Raw genomic sequence first — 19554 nt, forward strand, 5'->3', positions numbered from 1 at the left:
ATGGGCAGAGAAACGACAAGATGACAAGGGATAAGACAAAGGGAGCCAGGACGACACAGTGTATATGGTGGGAAAGGTCGTATATTCTCCCTGGGCTGCGGCCCATTAATTACAGGCCGAGGTGTGATAAGCACTGTGGGCCAGGCTAGGAATAGAAGGACAGAGAGACAAACACATTATGCTGACAGTGCAACCGGATGCCGGGGCTGATTCAGGGTCAGTCATACTTCCACCACAGTCACACAAGTTCAAGATATCAATCTCTGTTGCCGGAAAATATCAGAAGCCAGAAGTAGGATTACGGCACAGGAAAATCCCCAATGTTAATTTTACTCTCAGTGATACAAATGGACAAATTAACACTGTGTGCATAGTTCAATGTTCAGGTGCTGCATGTAGAGAAGAGAATAACGTGTTCCCCCTATAGCTTCACTGAAATCACTATATTCACTGTGCTCTGCCCCGTGGTTTCAAAACCCTATGCTATTTTAATAGATTTTCTGAATGCATTTTAACTGTGTCCTAACGTATGGTACTTATGTCATCCATGTGTACTGACACATCGTATTATGCTTGATATTGTGTTATTGTATTTTCTGCTTTTTGCTGTGTATTGTTGTGAAGTGCACAGAGACCCCTTGGGGTGATGTTGCACTATAAATACAAATAAACTGAAACTGAAAATATGCAGAGAAAGATTGACAAATTCAGGTAGTACCTTTTAAGAGTTGCATCAATAAACTTTAAACTTTTTTGAAAAATGGCAAACCTGAGATGGAGCATTTAAAATGTTGTCTTTCTGTCACTCATCCATGCATCCGTCTCCCAACCCATCCGCCCCCCGTTAATTTGTCGCATAATTAAACAGCCACGTGGTTTTCCAGTTATGCAGACGTGTTTAGTGGTGGTGTTTTGCTGGTATGTTTTCATCCACAGGAGACATACTTTAACACTTCCACACTTCTCATCTCCAGCCTGGAGACAGGCTGACAGGAAGTTTCTCGTAAACGAGTCGCCTTCAATTACAGGCTACAACATCATTACTCATTATTCATTATATGTATGCATATATACACACACTAATCACAGCTCTATAGCTGTAGCTTAGGTTGATCCTTCAAATGACCTTTGAAAACACATGGTGGGCACAGATTGAAATTATTTTTAGAGCCGTTACATTTGAAATGGTTGAGGCGTCAAAAGCAATATCACAAAGTTGCGTTCAGATCACTGAGGGAGTCTAGAGGCTCAGACGTCTTGTCTCTGTCAGGTGCAAACCTCATACTGTAAGAAAAAACTGCAAAAGTTGCAGATCTGGGGGCGCCCGCTGGCCAAAGTGGTCCAGGCGCAAGCCACATATATAGGCTTTGGCCTGACAGCGCGTTGCGTGTTCCGAGTCCCGTTCATGACGACCTTTGCTGCGTGTCTCTCCCCTTCTCTCTCTCCCCGTTTCCTGTCCATCTTCACTTGATACTGTCAGTAATTAGGCAGAAAAGCCTAAAACAAATCTTGAAGAAAAATGTGCAGATCTACAATCTCAAAATGCGTCAATTCGTGTCGCTTTCGAGCTTGTGGATCTGCTACTTTTTGCGACCGCAGGAAGCTGTCACGCACTTCCTCCTGCTGGCAGGAAGCGTCACACTTTCCTGTTACTCTCTTGCTCACGCGAGGAGGGAATCGTCCTCAGATTCCGTCGTTCTTCCGGGTTCTTGGAAACGCCCCCAGCCACTGCGTTAGTTTTACTGAGGTTAGGTTTAGGTATAGTTTACTGAGGTTAGGTTTAGGTATAGTTTTACCGAGGTTAAGGTTAGGGTTAGGTATAGTTTTACTGAGGTTAAGGTTAGGTTCAGGTATAGTTTTACTGAGGTTAAGGTTAGGGTTAGGTTTAGGTGTAGGCTGTCAATCACAGCGACTGGCCAGTCACAGCGCACCCTCTACGTCACTCTGTACTCAACCCGAGGACGGAACCATGCTCGCCTTGCACACACACACACACACACACACACAATTAGTGTTAAGACAGTTCAGTTGTGGTACATCAGATCAATTGATGCCCAGCGCACCTGAAACTCTGATCAGTTTGGTAGAGTGTCTCTACGTGTGTTGTCAAAGACCAACAGTATTCTCGTCTCTCTTCTTTCTGTCAATGCTCCGTGATTCTCCATTATGCTCAACAGCACGCAAACTTTATCGTCATTTAATGCCCGCCCCCACCATGTCTCATATGCACGGCTGTCTATTTATGTTGACAACCCCCCACATCCTGAGTCAAATACAGCTCTAGTCTCTCTGTGTGTGTGTGTGTGTGTGTGTGTGTGTGTGTGTGTGTGAGTGAGTGATCTAGGTGATGATCCAGTCTTCTCCATGACACGCCCCATAATGGAGTGTGTCTTGAGTGTACAGGGTTTGATGAGGTCAGATCAACATAATGGAATGTCAGAACAGGTCAGCTCCATACAGTATATAATGGAGATCTAATGGGTTTGATGAGGTCAGATCAACATATGGAATGAGTTCTGTTTTGGCCATATATGGAGCTTATCATGAGGCGTGATGGACACGACACGCAGGTTTTCTATCTGATGTACAATATCTGCATAAATAGTCTTTTGATCGATTGTACAGTTCTTTGATACTAGATCGGTGCCCGGCTGTAGAGCACGGTATAGTCGGTAATGATGGAAGTTGGAGATCCATGCCCCACCCGGCTATGCAATACCTGCTGCCCGCGTGTGTTAGAGTACCTGTTCTACCCATCTGTCTGTGTCCCTTTTATGCCCATACTATATATGGAGATTTCCTTTATGTTCCTTTATTTATATATATGGAGTTCTGTGTCAGGCACGCCCAAATATGAAGTGATGACGGAACAGGCCAGCTGAGCCCAGCTCCATATATGTGATCAAGTCCAGAGCCCGGGCAGAGGCTTTTGTGCTGTTTCAGGACAACCGGCTATAATCCGACGGACTCGACACTGGGCACTGCACTCCCTGTGGGGGTGTGGAACACGTGTGTCGAATTTGAAGTCGGTGGGGTGAACGGTTCTCGAGTTACGTGGATTACAGACGTACACACGTACGTACACATGAGAAGTGCCACAGTAACCCAGTAAGACCAGTAAGACGCCTGAGGGCGATGTGGCATGCACGAATCCACCTGGGTGACAGCAGACTGCTGCGCGAGCACTGGCGCTTTGGCATGGGGGGTAAGATCTTAATTTTCGGGCCTGTTGAGAACTCTAGTTTTCGCCGGCTGCCGGGCGTGGCTGCACTAATAACTTTAGGGCAGGTCCGTCTAGAGTTTAAATGGACAGGTATAAGTCAAAAGGGAGACATCGAAGAGGAAGGATGGATGGGGAAGGATCAACATATGGAATGTCAGAACAGGTCAGCTCCATATATGGAGATCTAAGGGATTGAGGTCAGATGTAGAGTTGCTGGCCAATATTGATGACATCAGGGATCTCCATATATGTAGTTCTTTCAAGATTAAAAAAAAATAGCAGGTGTACAAGCTTGCAGTGCGGCACGAAATCTGCTATTTTTGAATAGCCAAAATCCAAAATGCATGAAGGTGGTGCACGCACATCTGTGTCTCAGGTACAGGACAGGAATCAGGACAAGAAAACAGAATGACACGCGTGTCATTAACTGCCAGGTGCAACAAGCGCTGTCTCCGTTGTTTTCATTCGTTTCCGACGTTCTTTCGTTGGTTCAATCACTGTGTTTTGTTATGGCTTTCCCGTAGCTCCAGTTAGCTCATAATAACATTAGCTGGTTGCTGTGGTGCATATCCAGTTAAAAAGCTATTTAAAACAGACTCCAGGAGTGTTGCCCCTGGCCATGTACTACTGTATGAACCTCAGAGAGAAAACCCTGTACAGTAGGTATAGTATTTCTGATGGCTCTCATATGAAAACATACATGCTTTAAAACAATCTGAATCTGATGTGTGTGATCAGTACTTTGGCGAACGCAGCTACAGACAGACATGCAGGCAGGCACGCAAGCAGGCAAGCAGACAGGCCTGGCTAACCAAAAACCTCTCTAATTAGAGGCCGTCTGTGAACTGTGTCATTACTCATTATGGTAAAGCATAAGAGTTATCAGGAGATTAGTTTACTGTCATGACGACAGTAAACTGACAGTATACTGTCATCCCTATCATCATTACTTTTTTAGCTAGACTGCAACATCGGGCCCAGCCCTAAAACGTGAATGCCTGTGACTGAGTCGCCGAGTGATGAAGTTAGGCTATAGGCAACTGCAGAGCAATCGACCCTCAAGGTAAATGGGATTTATTCTCAATTGGTCTAAACACAAAAAAAGAGGGTAAAAAGCATGGAAACAATGGACGCTTACGGGTTCATTTGGTTCCATTCTGCATCCTCATTCCCACAGTAAAATGAACACCGGTGAATTGGCACTGCATGGGTCCCTATGTGTAAATTGTATCGGTTCTATGTACCAGGAAAGTAAAATAAACAAACTGCGTTCAATACAGGACACGAGTCGCTACGTGACATTCCCTTGCGGTCCCGCAGTGGCCATGCATGGTCACAGTACACGACTGCTGACCGGCCGTGACGGAGAAATACACAGTTTTTCATAAGATGAATTTGAGAGGTGGATTAAGAAACTCTGGTGGTTTGATACATCCCTCTGAGGACACAACAACTAGCTGGGAGAGTTTGAGAGCAAGAGTGTCTGTCCTGTTGTCTTTGTTTTGTTTGTTACCATCTGTCACTGTTTGTTTAACTGTGTTTCTTTTTAGATTTTTTCTTTTCACATTTATATACCTTTTTCATTTGTATTCATCTGGAACATTTACATTATCTATATTATTTTCTTTTGTTTATTATTACTTACTTATCTGTCAATTATATCAGAAATACAAAATGCCGGACAGTTAGCTCAACCGTCTGGGCACCTAGGCTGCTGAGCCAGCCTGACGGCGTGCCGCAGTTTCGACTCCCGATCCCGACGGCCTTTGCCGCGTGTCTCCCCCCCCCCCCCCCCCTCTCCCCATTTCCTGTCAATCTACTTTCAACCTATCAATAAAGGCTGAAAAAGCCCCAAAAAGATATCTTTAAAAAAAAGAAACACAAAATGCCTAATAAAAACAGTATCAAAGGACCACTTTTCAACCTATCTTCGTATAATAGGTCCTCACCAATTATCATGATAAAATGGCAAAAAAAATTCTACAGTATACTCAGTCTGTGTTTCATAGGAGGGCTGTGGGCAGTTCAGAAACCCGTCCACCAGTGACATTAGGCAGATTTCTTTTTAATTTTAAAGTTTTTTTAATAAAGATTTTTATTATCTTGCACAATGGCTTCCATTTTCACATTGCAACTTTTCAGGACTAGAAAGCCTGCATTGATGATGTCACTGGTGGACGGGTTATGAGACACAGACTGAGTAGGAAAAAATATTGTGCTATTTTATCATGATTATTAGTGAGGACCTATTAGTTAGGTTGAAAAGTGGTGAAGTGGTCCTTTAAAAAAAGAATTACTCTGGTTCTTATGCTTCAGTTGACAAATGTGTGTACAGAAACACTTCATTCATTTACATTGTAGAGTTTTAGTGCTCCGAGCTGAAATCAAAGACCATTCTCCTGAGTAGACCAGACAGTGTGCCAATGTGCCAATTAAGAAAACTATAGCTCACATGAGGAGCGAGTATTTTTTGCCTGCCCACGGCTGTGGGTGGTACACTTTACCACCCCATCGCAGGCACTTTACCACTGTACCACCCCATCGCAGGCACTTTACCACTGTACCACCCCATCACAGGCACTTTACCACTGTACCACCCCATCACAGGCCCTTTACCACTGTACCACCCCATCACAGGCACTTTACCACTGTACCACCCCATCACAGGCACTTTACCACTGTACCACCCCATCACAGGCACTTTACCACTGTACCACCCCATCGCAGGCACTTTACCACTGTACCACCCCATCACAGGCACTTTACCACTGTACCACCCCATCACAGGCACTTTACCACTGTACCACCCCATCACAGGCACTTTACCACTGTACCACCCCATCACAGGCCCTTTACCACTGTACCACCCCATCACAGGCACTTTACCACTGTACCACCCCATCACAGGCACTTTACCACTGTACCACCCCATCACAGGCACTTTACCACTGTACCACCCCATCGCAGGCACTTTACCACTGTACCACCCCATCGCAGGCACTTTACCACTGTACCACCCCATCACAGGCCCTTTACCACTGTACCACCCCATCACAGGCACTTTACCACTGTACCACCCCATCACAGGCCCTTTACCACTGTACCACCCCATCACAGGCACTTTACCACTGTACCACCCCATCGCAGGCACTTTACCACTGTACCACCCCATCGCAGGCACTTTACCACTGTACCACCCCATCACAGGCCCTTTACCACTGTACCACCCCATCGCAGGCACTTTACCACTGTACCACCCCATCGCAGGCACTTTACCACTGTACCACCCCATCGCAGGCACTTTACCACTGTACCACCCCATCGCAGGCACTTTACCACTGTACCACCCCATCGCCTGTATATCCGTTTAAATTACTTATTATACTATTATGCCGTTACTTATTAACCTGACGCTGCCAGATGAGGGCGGTATTGGGTAACCATGTTCCCCAACACAGCACTCATCTGGGATCTCTCAGGCAGTTGAGCTGACAAAAATCCGTTCCGTACCGGACCAATCAGCGTGAGCTAAGGGCGGGATATGTGCGAAACCGGACGTGAAGCTATATAGACACGTCAATATGATTGGTTGTGTTTGCACGTCCACACGGTGATAGACAGACGGTCCCATCCAATCATCTACCAAGTATCTTGAAAAAAAGGAACAGCCCCGTCATCGAATTTGCTTCCGCGATCCCAGATCCCAATAAGCTGTGAAACAAATTTGTGTAGCAAGCTCCTTGGATCTGGCAGCGTCAGGTTAGTCACTTATATAGATCAACTAGAAACGATTCCCGAGCTGCGGCTCACCACTCCAAAACTTTTGAAGAACTTTAATATTTATGAATGCTAGGGAGTTATACTAGAATACATAAAGTCATCATCTTCATATTCTTCTTGTATGGCGTTTTTCACATAGACACAGTAGATGTGTTTGGGCATGTGGTATGTACCTCCAAGATCCTGTGTAATTGTTGAGCATTTTATTCACAAACAAACTAGAGGATTTCTCAAAGCCCTAATCTGGCCTTTTTTCTGACCATTGTGGCACTGGGATGCCCCCAATTACATACTGTTGAATCTTAACACTTACGAAGGGCTGGGAATTCACAGCAGGAATTCCCAAAGCCCTGAACTTATTTTTTATGACCTTTTGACATTTTTGGCTTAAATTGCACTTTTATTTCATGTACAGTATATGTGGCATGTGGTAATGACATGCTGAGACGCCGTACAACTCTGACCTATATCTTCATGTATCTTTAAATGTGTCACCGATAGATAATTAGACAGGTCTGTTGGTTGTCTATATTCACTTGAATGATTTCAGGCATTTTCATGTGGCACTAAGCTAACAGGATGGCTAGGGGTGGTAACAGGATGCAATTTGGCCTCGTACATCGTATCAATTATTTTAATGTATGACTAGTAGGTGATTAGACAGGAATTCTTCATTTCATCTTCGCAATTAAGGCCACAGATATGTGCCGGAATTCTCAAAACCCTAATCTTGGTCTTTTCCGACTCAAAGCATGTTGCCTTCTATAGTGCACATCCAATTCCACACTATTCATTCTGTAACTATACATATATTCACATACTCTGTAATCTCATGACAGGTACTCAGACAAGGTTAATTCACAATTTCTAATCATTTCACACTAAATCTAGTCTCGCGTGGCCAGACTGCTTCTGTCATATACAGTCTAGTGCATGGAAACTCTGATCATAAGCAAGCAATAAAGCGGATGTGTTCCAGACTCTCTGGGCATAGCGGTGGGCGTGTTTTTCTGGTTCCACTGAAAAATCTCCATAGAGATTTACTAAAATATCTAGGCTATATCAATTATTTTAAGCCTAGAATCAAGCCACCCATGATCCCATCTTACTACAGGACTTCTTTATAGTAAATTTCAAAATCTTTTAGCCACTCATTGACTGGGGTCCCCCAGAGGTCTATCCTTGGACCTCTCCCTTTTTCCCTTCTACACCAAATAAATGTCTTTGCTGAAAGGACGCTTAAGTCAGTAATAGTTTAGAAAGTAACAGTGGTGGAATAATGTACGTAAGTAAAAAGTGTCAATTCAATACTGCAATGTAAAAATACGAAAAAATACAATGCAAAGGTCCAGAATTCAAAATGTACTTTAGTAAAAGTAGGGTAACAAAAGTATTGGTATAAAAATGTACTAGTACCAGATTGATTGTGCAGAATGTCCCAAGTTTTTAAATGTATACAAATCATTTGAAAATAGCTGATCTACAAGCTCAATGCATTGTGAGCTTGTAGATCGGCTATTTTCAAATAGTTGAAATGTATATAGGGCTGACGTGGTTAATGTATGTTTTGTAATACCATTTACATTAGGCATTTAGCAGACGCACATGGTAATACATCAAAACATGAAAAATAGTCATCATGAATCATAAGTAGGCATTTGCGTTGCGTCTCCGTCACGTGCGTCAAAAAACGAACCGGGGCAATTTTAATGGAGTCACGCCGCAACGCAACGCGGGCAGTGGAGCCACCCTCCATTGATTAAAAAGGGAACATTCCCTGACAGTGACGGAGACGTAACGCGTCCGGTGGAGCCCCGGTGTAACAGTGGAATATCTATGTAAGGAAACTTTATGTGTATACACTATACACTATATTCAGAACAGATACTCAAACATCAAGTAGCAGTGCAGTAGCAGTAGCAGAGTTGCGCAGCGAGCCTGAGATCTCCTGCAGGAAGGCGGTGATATGTGAATCCTTCTCAGACTTTCCGCCCTCGAAGATGGCCACCAGGGTGAAGTGGGGCTCGGGCCGCGTCAGGTAGTACGTGCTCTGGACCTTATTGTCGTAGAAGTGCACCACCTTGTCCAGAGTGTTCAGCTCAGAGGCACGGTCTCCCATCAGCATGACGACGTTGGGCCAGTGTGTGAGTGGCCGCTCTCCAGAGGGCAGGGACACCACGGCGGGGAACTGCTCCATGCCTTTGGGCGCCTCGCGGTATGACTGGGGGTGGTGGTATCCGTGGCCCTGGAAGCCATCCAAGCCTCGATTGTCAAACACTAGGGACACATTGTTGGCGTCATGCTTACGGATGAAGGAGCAGATCGTGCCGCGGTAGTCGGGCGTGGTGCGGGCTGTCAGGGCCCTCATGTCGGCCGGTGCAGTTTGTCGGCTTAACGCCTCGTGGAAGTAGAAGCTGAACTTGGCCAGGAGAGCTGCGTGGAAGCGCTGCAGCCACAAGTAGAGGTGAGGCGGTTGCACAGCCTTCTGAGACTGGCCTCCGAGGAGTTCTTTCTGCCGCTGGAAGAGCTGCCCCCAGGCAGCGAGCTTGGAGTTGGCACCATGCAGGTTGAGCAGCGCAGGCAGGAAGCGCCACTCTGAGACCTCCGCCTGGCAGCGCAGTAACCGGGTCGCCACGTCTACCTCCGTCTGGAAGCCCTCCTCCACTCGTGCCAGGATAGGGTGGTGGAATCTAGTGCTGGATTTCTGAAGCACAGCATCTAGGATAGTGACCAGTTGACCCGAGTTGATGTTCTTCCGGTTCCCCAGCGAGTGCATCTTTCCGAACAGGTCGGCCATCTCCATGCGAGCCCGGGTGAAGTGGCACAGCTGCTCCGATAGGTGTGACAGCAGGTCTTCCAGGTAAGGGGCGGAGCCCAGCTGGGAGTGCCGTCCCATTGTTACTACTTTCCGCAACTCGTTGTACAGGTAGGTGTAGATCGTACGGATGGAGTCCTTGCGACTAAAGAATGACTGCCCACCTAGTCTCTGTCCAAGGAATGTCATGTTGTGGTAGGCCTTCTCCGCCGCGGCCAGGTGCGCCAGGGCGGCCAGCAGAGCCGTCCAGGTGGCCCCTGCACTCTTGCTGTTGTCCTTCTCCTTCTCCACGTAGTCCTTCGCCCGGTCGAAGGAGAACATCCCGAGCTGCGTGAAGAAACTCTCCAGGATGGCCCGCTCCCGTGCGACAGGCCGCAGCAGCTCCTCGGCCTCTGTCGACATAATAACTTCATAAAATCAGTGGCCAGAGCATATATTACAGAAATGCAGCCGACTGGGGCAGGATCGAAGGGAATGTCTTCAAAACGAAACCAACTCTGATGAATAATATTGACAAGTCAAGTCAGGTTGACTTTAGTCTGATGTGTAGAGGCCTCCCTTAATAATGCCACTTTCACGACACTGATGATGAGTATCTAGTATCTACACAACGATCGGTTATTCGATTATTTAAACTTGCACATATAATAATTTTGTCGTGAATCGTACCCTCTCGGTGTTACCAGAAAACGGCAATGCGCAAAACTAGCTAGGTAAATGTATGATGATGAAGACGCCATGTTGCACTAGTACCCATGATGTCAACACTATGTCATTATTATTATTACATGTCACTTGTCAATCTACAAAGTAACTTGTAACTTAAGTTTTGAAATAATTGGAGTAAAAGTACAATATTTCCTTCTGATATGTACTGTAATGGAGTAGAAGTAAAAGTACAAAAAAATTGAAATACTCAAGTAAAAAATACAAATACCCAATTGTACTTAAGTACAGTACTTAAATGTACCCAACTACTTTACACCACTGGAAATTAAAAGTATTTGCTATTTTCAATAACAGCTAAAGCATAAGTTGCACAAATGCACATGCACATATCAGACGTGGAAGTCTAAAACCCCTGTCATTTTCTGATCCAAGGCACCTTATTGCCTTCCGTTCCACACACATTCTCTCACATTGGTATGTGGCAGTCAGATGCCCTGTGCAATTTTTGAACTATAATCTATAGTATATATCACTGACATTCTATATACTTAGGAGTGGAGGAATTTTATAAGCCGTATTCTTCTGACCATAGGCTACATTTCACATGGTGAAATGTTTAAATTGTTATGTGTCACTTCTTCGCAGTGTGACAGTCAGTAGCAGGCTGTGGTTGTGCTCAATGTGCTGGTCAGGTGTGTGTGTGTGTGTGTGTGTGTGTGTGTGTGTGTGTGTGTGTGTGTGTGTGCGCGCAAAAGAGATAAAGTGATTTTTTTTGGAAGTAAGAGCATTTGCAAATGGTCAACTTTCCGTAGATAAAAAGAGGTAAGCTTAATATTATGATTTTACTATTTTCTTAGGTCCCTGTCTCTGTAAGTATAATGATGACCTATAGGATCAAATCCCCAAATCTTCCCTCGTAAAAACAAAAACAAACAAACAAACAAACAAACACTGAAGCAAGGGTCAAAGGTTATACAAGTTGTCTGGGCGGTGCAGTATAGAACCAACTAGAAAAGTCGGAATTTAGAAAAAATTGCAAAGTGTGGTTGCCGTAGTCGCTTACATAGGCCCCTCCCACTAATTTTGCCAGCCGTGTCACCCCTGTGATCATGCGCAAGTAATTTGGAGGGGATTTATCCCCCAAAAATCATGTTTTTGCAACAAACGGTTACAAAAAATAAATAACCCAGGGTCCACTCTATAAATCACTCATTGACTTTGACTGTCGACCTTATGGGACCCAAAAAAAGTTGTCCCAAACAACTCCAAATCGTCTGAAACATGCTCCTAACTCATCCATATCCATATATGGAGATCTAAGGGTCTCCTTGATGTCACGTGATGTCACAATGCATGATGGATTGGCAATATAGGTGGACGTGAGACGCAGGATTAAAAATTCTAATAGATTTTTGATGGGTGCTAGCCCATTCTGCTATTAGATCTTTGTTGGGAATAATCATTGATTCACATCGCCCTGCCCTAGTATGTGTTCTTTCACTGTCCCGGTGAAACTCCTCACTGTTTGGTTGAAAAGAACAGAATCTATACAGTAGGGTATGATGGTACGATGTCGATCTGACCTCATTAAACCCGGTACACCCTCAAGACATGCTCCTTATATGGCCAGTACAGAATTCATTCCATGTTGATCTGACCCCCCAACCCATGCCAAAGCGCCAGCGCTCGCCCAGCAGTTAACGATATGCGCACTGAGCGACAACTTCCTAACCAACCACCTCTTGTATAGTAACTGAATTGCTGCCCATTTCTACAAACATGAAAATCATGTCAAGTTAATTTGTTTAACAGACCCCTCCATACTAGAATACATATAGACCTCAGTGGATTCGAACCCACAACCTCTGTGGTGGACAGGCACTTTCACCACTGCGCCACCCAAGTGCCCCAAGGATCATGGTTTTAGCCAACAAATAATTACAGGTTGCTTATGAACTCACTAATTAGTCGGCAGCAATCCAGCTAAACTAGTAACCCAGCCCAACATTGCCACCACTGCATGAGAGACGTTTATCATCAGTGAACTGCGTGGGGTTGAACTATGTGATGCTGCAAGATATCACTGTGCACTCTGCCAGAGGCTTCAGTGTGACTGCCGACACACACAAGGACATGGCCTCATACAAAAACCTCAATTGGAGTGAGCAAACTACATTCTGCAGCTTAAGAAAATCGTTAAATCTTGTATTAAAATGTAGAAAATTCCACGCCCACATTTCTTTGTGCGCATTGAGCATAATGTAAACGAGAACAGTGATAATGATTTTGTGCTCATTACAGCTTTGGTTGGCCAAGTCAGACTTGCAAAAGTGCCGTTTACGACTGTTCTTTTTTACCATGACACGTCACTGACTTTACCTTGGCCAATCTCACAGAGGGGCTTTCGTAGAACTGTGCTGGGCATGGAATGATCCCTCTCCTGTAGTTTCCCTAACTCTAACCTATCCTTGCTCTACTTCTCCTCTACCCCTCTCTGCGATGGACCAATTACAAGGTGCCCACACAACCTGCCCAGCACGGAAAAAACACGGTCTGTCTGTCTTCGTTCAAAATGTACGGTTTGTGTGTATGTATCTCACTCGGACACACGATATTCACACAGAAACAACAACACGGATGCGCGGCGTTAGACGTGAGCACGCCGCAGTCAGCGCCGTGCTTCTAGTGTAGCACATACAAGGAAACTGTGACCCTGCTCGCCTCAAGACTTCAATATTTTAAAAAATCACAGTCTTTGAAGACCCCACAAATCCTTTCAGTGTAGTTGTCTTTCTAAGGCCAAGCCTTTGCCAGACCAAGTTTAAGACTTTTGTGATTCCCCATGACCGAGTGTGTGTTTGTGTGTGGTGTGTGCGCAGCTAAACCTAGACCAATCAACGTCAAACTTTGCACGCAAGCTGAGCTCCCACTAGGCTATAAGGAAGACACTCCACCCCAATGTTCTTCTATTGTCCTCATGGTGTCATTATACCAGGCTTTACCATAACTTTTAAACCCTATGTCATAAAATCTTTTCACATAGTCCACAAATATTTCCACCAAACAAAGTGTATATTTCCACAAAACAAAATGTCATGCCATTTAGCATTTTCTTAAAAAAAAAAAGAAAAGGGTTTCGACTAAACCTGGAGATTTGATTGATTGACACCAATTGATTGTATTATATCTGGAGGCATGTGGTAACAATTTATCATTCAGAGTTTTCATATTCCATTGAATGGAATATGAAACATGGAATCTTCTAAACTGTGTGGGTGCCTGTTATACAAAATATGAATCACACATTGAGGGGCCTCTAAACAATACAGATTCAAAAGTGAATTCATTGAGACCAATGCTACAAATGTGACAGAAAGATTATTATTTATCATGACCAACACATCCAATGAACACCAAATTGGAATTGCATGTTGAGGGGCAACTATAGATTGCACATCCAAAAGTGCCATCTATTCTGCAATATGGTGCACCACAAATGCACAAAGGTTGAACCATTATGTCGCAGAATATTATTTCCCCCTGTAACTTCTGTATGTCCTTCCAGCTGCAACCCACGACTGACACAGCCCCGGATAAGACACCCAGCCTGGCAAAGACCAACACTCCTTTTTCTAGTGTTTAATGTTGTAACTATGTGGTCAGTGCACAAATGGGCTGAGCCATCGAGCTAGGCACAGTCAAACCTCAGAAATGTGAGGTGAGGGGGTTAAATACCCAAATTACAGTAGACTTCAAATGAAAAGCTGCAGCAGACACACACATTGTATGCATTCGTCTGAATCCGAATCTCCCAAATTGTAACATGTTTAAACTGTAATGTGCTGTGTTGTATGTACATTATGTGTTAAGTTTAATGAGGCCCAGATCCGTTCTTTATGAAAAACACCACTGCCAACTCCAACACATTAGCGAGCATGCAAAACACATCACAACATAGTGCAGTATTTCACGTACGCAGCCTTTGTTTCTCCACAGGGGAGCCACGCCTGTTTAGTCTGAGCATTTTCACCAATCTTATTTTATTCCTACATTTGATTTTTTTGTCTCCGTTTCTCAGCACTGGCAATAATAACAACGTTTCTGTAAACTGTTCTCAGACTGCGGTACATTTCCGCCAGCAGCCAGTATCTTCTCCCATCAGTCAAGTGTTTCTGAACAAGAGACAGACGGCAAACAAAACCAGTCTGAGAAAGAAAAAAGGGAGGGACAGAGAAAGCGAGAGGGAAAACAAGAGAGATGTTGGATTGTGTACAAAGCAAGAGGGTATGGTGGCTTATTTGTCCTTTTTGTGGTGTGTATGTGTGTGAACACATTTTTTTTATTTTTGTGGCGTGCTTAAGATGTTTTTTCCCCCCCTTCTTTTCTTTTGTGGTGTGCGTGTGGGAACCTCTGAAGAGAGATGGAATGATTCCTAAAGTCAATGCTATCGGCCTCAGACACTCTCACACTTGGCCAGAGATCAGGACGGGTTGGGGACGATAACCGTTTGGATGGTGGCGCTTGGAAGTGTTATATGGTCCTGAGGCCATGGCTGGGCGATATGTCTTAAAATCAATGTCACGCTTATTACAAACTTTTGCTCCAATAAGAATGAATGAACGATTACTATTTGAGGCCCATAAGGGCAGGAGCCCATCTCCTGTTTCTGTAGCGTGAGGCAGTTTGATTTAAGTACACCCCCTGGACATGGCGCTAGTTATGTCGCAGGGACTTTCCCCAATCCAACCCTTGATGCTGAGCGCCAAGAAGGGAGGCACTGAGTCTTTAGTATGACCCGGCCATTAGTCCACGTTGTCGCACTAATGTGCCGTCGGAATTACGATCGGATGCCATGGAACCCTACAGGGTGCCTTGACGCAAGTCCAGGGTGCCACAGAATACTTGATTGATACATTTGGAATGTATCAATGTCACTTTACCAAGTCTCTTCACCAAATATAGCAGATCTACAAACTGCATGTGAGCTTGTAGATCGGCTATGTTTGGTAAATGCTCCCACCGGAATAGTGATGCTTTGTTTTTTTTGTGGTTAATTATTTTCAATCTATCCTAATGGAAAGTGATATTTTCTCAAGTTTTCCTCATGACGTATCTTAGTGGGAAACAATGTAATTCAGGGGTGCCTTGGTCAGTCTCATGTACCTGTATTTTGGGAGCGTACTGTATCTTAGTAGTAGTAGTGTATCTTAGTTTAAACAGGCTCAGGCTCATCCAATGACGCTTAAAGTGGAACTTTACACGAAACCATAAGGGTTTCTCTCAAAAAGTTCTTTACAGGGATAACCTGAGCCAAAAAGGTTTGAGAACCACTGCCATAGATAGAAACAATTATTGAATGCACCTTTTCTGGAGTTTACTTTATTCTAAACAAATGTGTCAGTTCTGCATGGATATAGCAGAATATTTAAGGATTTTTATTACTGTACTTTGGAAATAATTTGATGGAACCCAGGAAAATAGGACCTTCCATGATAACCTTCACTCAAAGCCAAGCAGTGCTCCTTCACTCTCTGCTAATCCCAAACCAAAGAAATGGAATTAAAAAAGGCTTTTTTTGATTGATTGAATAAATTATTAGCAGGATTGCTATGGTTATGCTAAAAGGATGACACAATAATCCACAGGGGGCCTTGTTTCCATTGGGGAAAGAAGATCCTGACTGAAGGACGTCTTAACATTGGTCACCTCTACGTAGGTTATCCAAAAGCACGAGGCATATTAGAATAAAGAGGGAGGACGGAGAAAGGTGTGTGAATCTGAGAGGAGGCATTCCCCTCTGCCTGCCAAAGGGCACTAGGGTGGTGAGGAATCAACCTAACCTGGAAGCCTTCTTCTTTATTTAGCATATGTTGTCCAGATGTTCTTGAGATTCATGAATGCAATGCGGGATTGGGTCATTTAAATGTCACATAATATTAAATACTGTAGTTGTCCGTGTAAACGGAAAAGAATAATCTGGTTAAAAGAAGAAAAGTCCTGGCTATAAAATTAAAAGTATTTTACAAGAAACCCATCTGCCTCAACAAAGGCATTCAATTGTAGTCCAATTTGAATGCCATAAAGATGGCAGCGACAAAGAAGGAATTGCGTACAGTGTGTATTGTATTCATTAAAGCTAGAAAACAAAGTGGTGATACTGATCAATGTACTGCACTGCCAGAGATTTCAAAATGTTTTAAAACTCTCCGCTTGACATTATTGCCTTCAGGACTGAATGTATTTTGATATGACTAGGCATGTAACGATTCACTCAATTCATGAGACAATTTAAATCGCGATACTAGGTTCACAATACGATTTTTAAATCCAGTATGTTCTCTTTAAATTGTTTTTTCTTATCCTATTATTCAATAGAGTAGCAAATGACTGAAAACTATTTTCTTTTAATCAATTCTCTTACAAAGATCCTATAATTTCTTTGTGTGCATTACGATTCAAATTGTGATTTAATTACAATTATAATTGTCACCAGTTTGAATCGATTACAATCGATTTACGATAGATCATTAAATAGCCTGAATACGACCCATTAAGACAATAAAATGTTAAAAAATAGATGTACAATTAGCTTGTAGAACGTCTATTTTCGACTACCACTGTCTGTCCTTGGCTAAATCCTAGGAGTTTTTGTGAAAGACAATTATGTCGCTATAGTTCTAAAATTACAGAGATGCTTTCCCGGTTTTAATGGGTAAATGTGGTGATGAATCCATTTTGGTACAACACGCCTCAAGAAAAGCAAGATGAATTTGACAAAGATTATTAACATCTTAGTGCAGGAAATGGGACTAATTGGTGTTTGGATTAAACTTCTCCGTCTAGAAATGGACCACACATGTTTTTAGTACTATTTAATAATGGGTACTGGTGTAAAATACCAGGGATCCCAGCTTGAATATACAAATGATTAGTGGAACAAATAAATACTTTATGGAGCCTCAACTTTAATATTTTGAATATGTGCATGTGGAACAGATAATGCTAATGGGGGACACTGTAATAGTTACATTAAAAGGCCTGGCTGAAGGCTACATGCTGCTTGTAGAGAACATTTGCTCAAGAATAGAGACTATATAGGGTTTGGTTAAGCCATTTTGGACTGAGGTCGATAAAAAAAAAGGCTTCTAAATCCTAATAGTTTTCTGAAAAACCCATGTTTCTATGTCAGTTGTGTTCAACCTTTTTCATGTCAAGGACCCCCAGAATTATCTCTATTGGGCCACGGACCCCCATCTGAAAATATGCAGTTCCCGGGACCCCCAGAAGCCAATGTTTTAGTTAAATATTTTATAAATAGCAGACCTACAAGCTCGTAGTGCGCCACTCGGTGGTGCAGTGGGGTTAGAGATATGAAATACCAAGTACCTGCCCTGTGATGACTCTTGAGAGCATGGATGATGACGTTGCGTTGAGAGAATTGATTTGAACTTCACTAAAGTTTCACTTGGAGCAGAATGCCAAAAATGGAAACTCTCACAGGAAGGCATTTTGTTATGGAAAAGTTGAGCATATAGCATATCACCAGCTCAGTGGCCTTGTGGTTAGAGTGTCCGCCCTGAGACTGGGAGGTCGGGGGTTCGATCCCCGGCCGGGTCATACCAAAGACTCTAAATAATGGGACCCAGTGCCTCCCTGCTTGACACTCAGCATCAAGGGTTGGATTGGGGGTGGGAAGTGAGGACGCTGGCGTCGACTGTTAGCCGCTTCACCTCCCAATGTATGAATGAATGAACCATTGTAAGCGCTTTGAGTAGGCACTTAGTGCATAGAAAAGCGCCATAAAAATGCAATTCATTATATAGGCCTATACACTTTCAAAGAACTGGGAAATTGCTTACCTTTGTGTGAATATTGTGATATTTCAAGAGAACAGGGCTCTTTTTTTATGTCTGTATTTTTTATGTATGTATCTTACTGTACTTTGTTGTGTTGATAGTGCTGTTCCGCTTATATCTATCTTTGTTAAAAGTCAATAAAACAGCAAGGAGGGAAAAAAAGTGGGACTAAGTGTTATTTTGCCCTCTACTCCTGTGGCTTTCAGGCTGTTGTTGTTGTTTTCGTTGTGGATCAGTAGGGGGTGATTTAGCTTTGTGGTCTGTGACCTTTCACTCTGGGGACAAACACGTTCAAAATAATTCCTCCTCCAGCCAAACTGAGACTGAAGCTCCCCAACGCAATGGTAACATTATGAATCAGAAGTAGTGACCTGGTCGAATACAATACACGTTTAGAGAAGAGTGGGGCCTATAGCCAATCTAACTCATTATTTGTGTCATTTGGGCGTGTTACTGTATGTGAGGAAATTCAATCTTCCATCATTGACAGAGATTCTATATAAATGTGACAGCATGGAACTGCATTATGAGTCATTGTATTGAGGCTTGGGGTAAACCCTAAAAACAACAGTAAGTAGGAGAGAACAAACCAGAAAAGATCAACTCATTCCTCAGAATTAAATAAATATATATTTTTGGCCTGTCATTTTCATTTCTCATCATGTGTTTATACATTTTTCCCCTCAGCAGTACAGCAGCTTATTTGACAGATTCAAGCCTCTCTGGCTGAAGGTGTGTTAATTAGTACAAATCAGCCTGTATCTGCCGTAGCATTGGGCTGTAATGAAATCCTACATACTGTATACATTCAGCCTTCCGTCATTGGACACCACTGGTGTTGAAAGTGAACATCCTCCACTTTCACCAACCACAAATTATTACGTAACTGTTTTTTTCTGCACTCAAATTCCTAAGTGTGAAAACAATGCAACCCTTGGATGCCCTCTATCCACTCATTTAGACACAAGTAGCATTTAGCTGCCACAGCCTACTTTACCAGTCTATATTTTCTGGGATCGCGCTCTCTTGGATGGTGCGGTTTGGACTGGTGTGGCCTCGCAGTGATTTAGAATCAAAATGCCATAATCATCATGTTGATTCAAGTAATCTTTTCAAAAAAAGAAAAAGGAAAAAAAAATCTCATAACCAAGAAAATGCATTGTATTTTCCCCAGTCCCCACCATAATTTGCTTGAGACAGGGAAAGATGGG

At 43.4% G+C, this 19554-nt stretch overlaps 1 protein-coding gene across 1 annotated transcript; it reads right to left on the reverse strand.

Annotated features, from left to right (window-relative positions):
• Nucleotides 1-8891: 8891 nt before the first annotated feature.
• On the reverse strand, nt 8892-10220 carry LOC310861923 (KICSTOR subunit 2-like; the record flags this gene model as incomplete). Its single annotated transcript, XM_083769659.1, has 1 exon — nt 8892-10220. One exon carries the CDS (start codon nt 10218-10220, stop codon nt 8892-8894), a length of 1329 nt encoding a protein of 442 aa, XP_083625785.1.
• Between the last annotated feature and the right edge of the window lie 9334 nt (nt 10221-19554).

The sequence above is a fragment of the Protomyctophum parallelum genome (assembly GCF_964188405.1).
Source record: "Protomyctophum parallelum genome assembly, chromosome: 7".
NCBI lineage: Eukaryota > Metazoa > Chordata > Actinopteri > Myctophiformes > Myctophidae > Protomyctophum > Protomyctophum parallelum.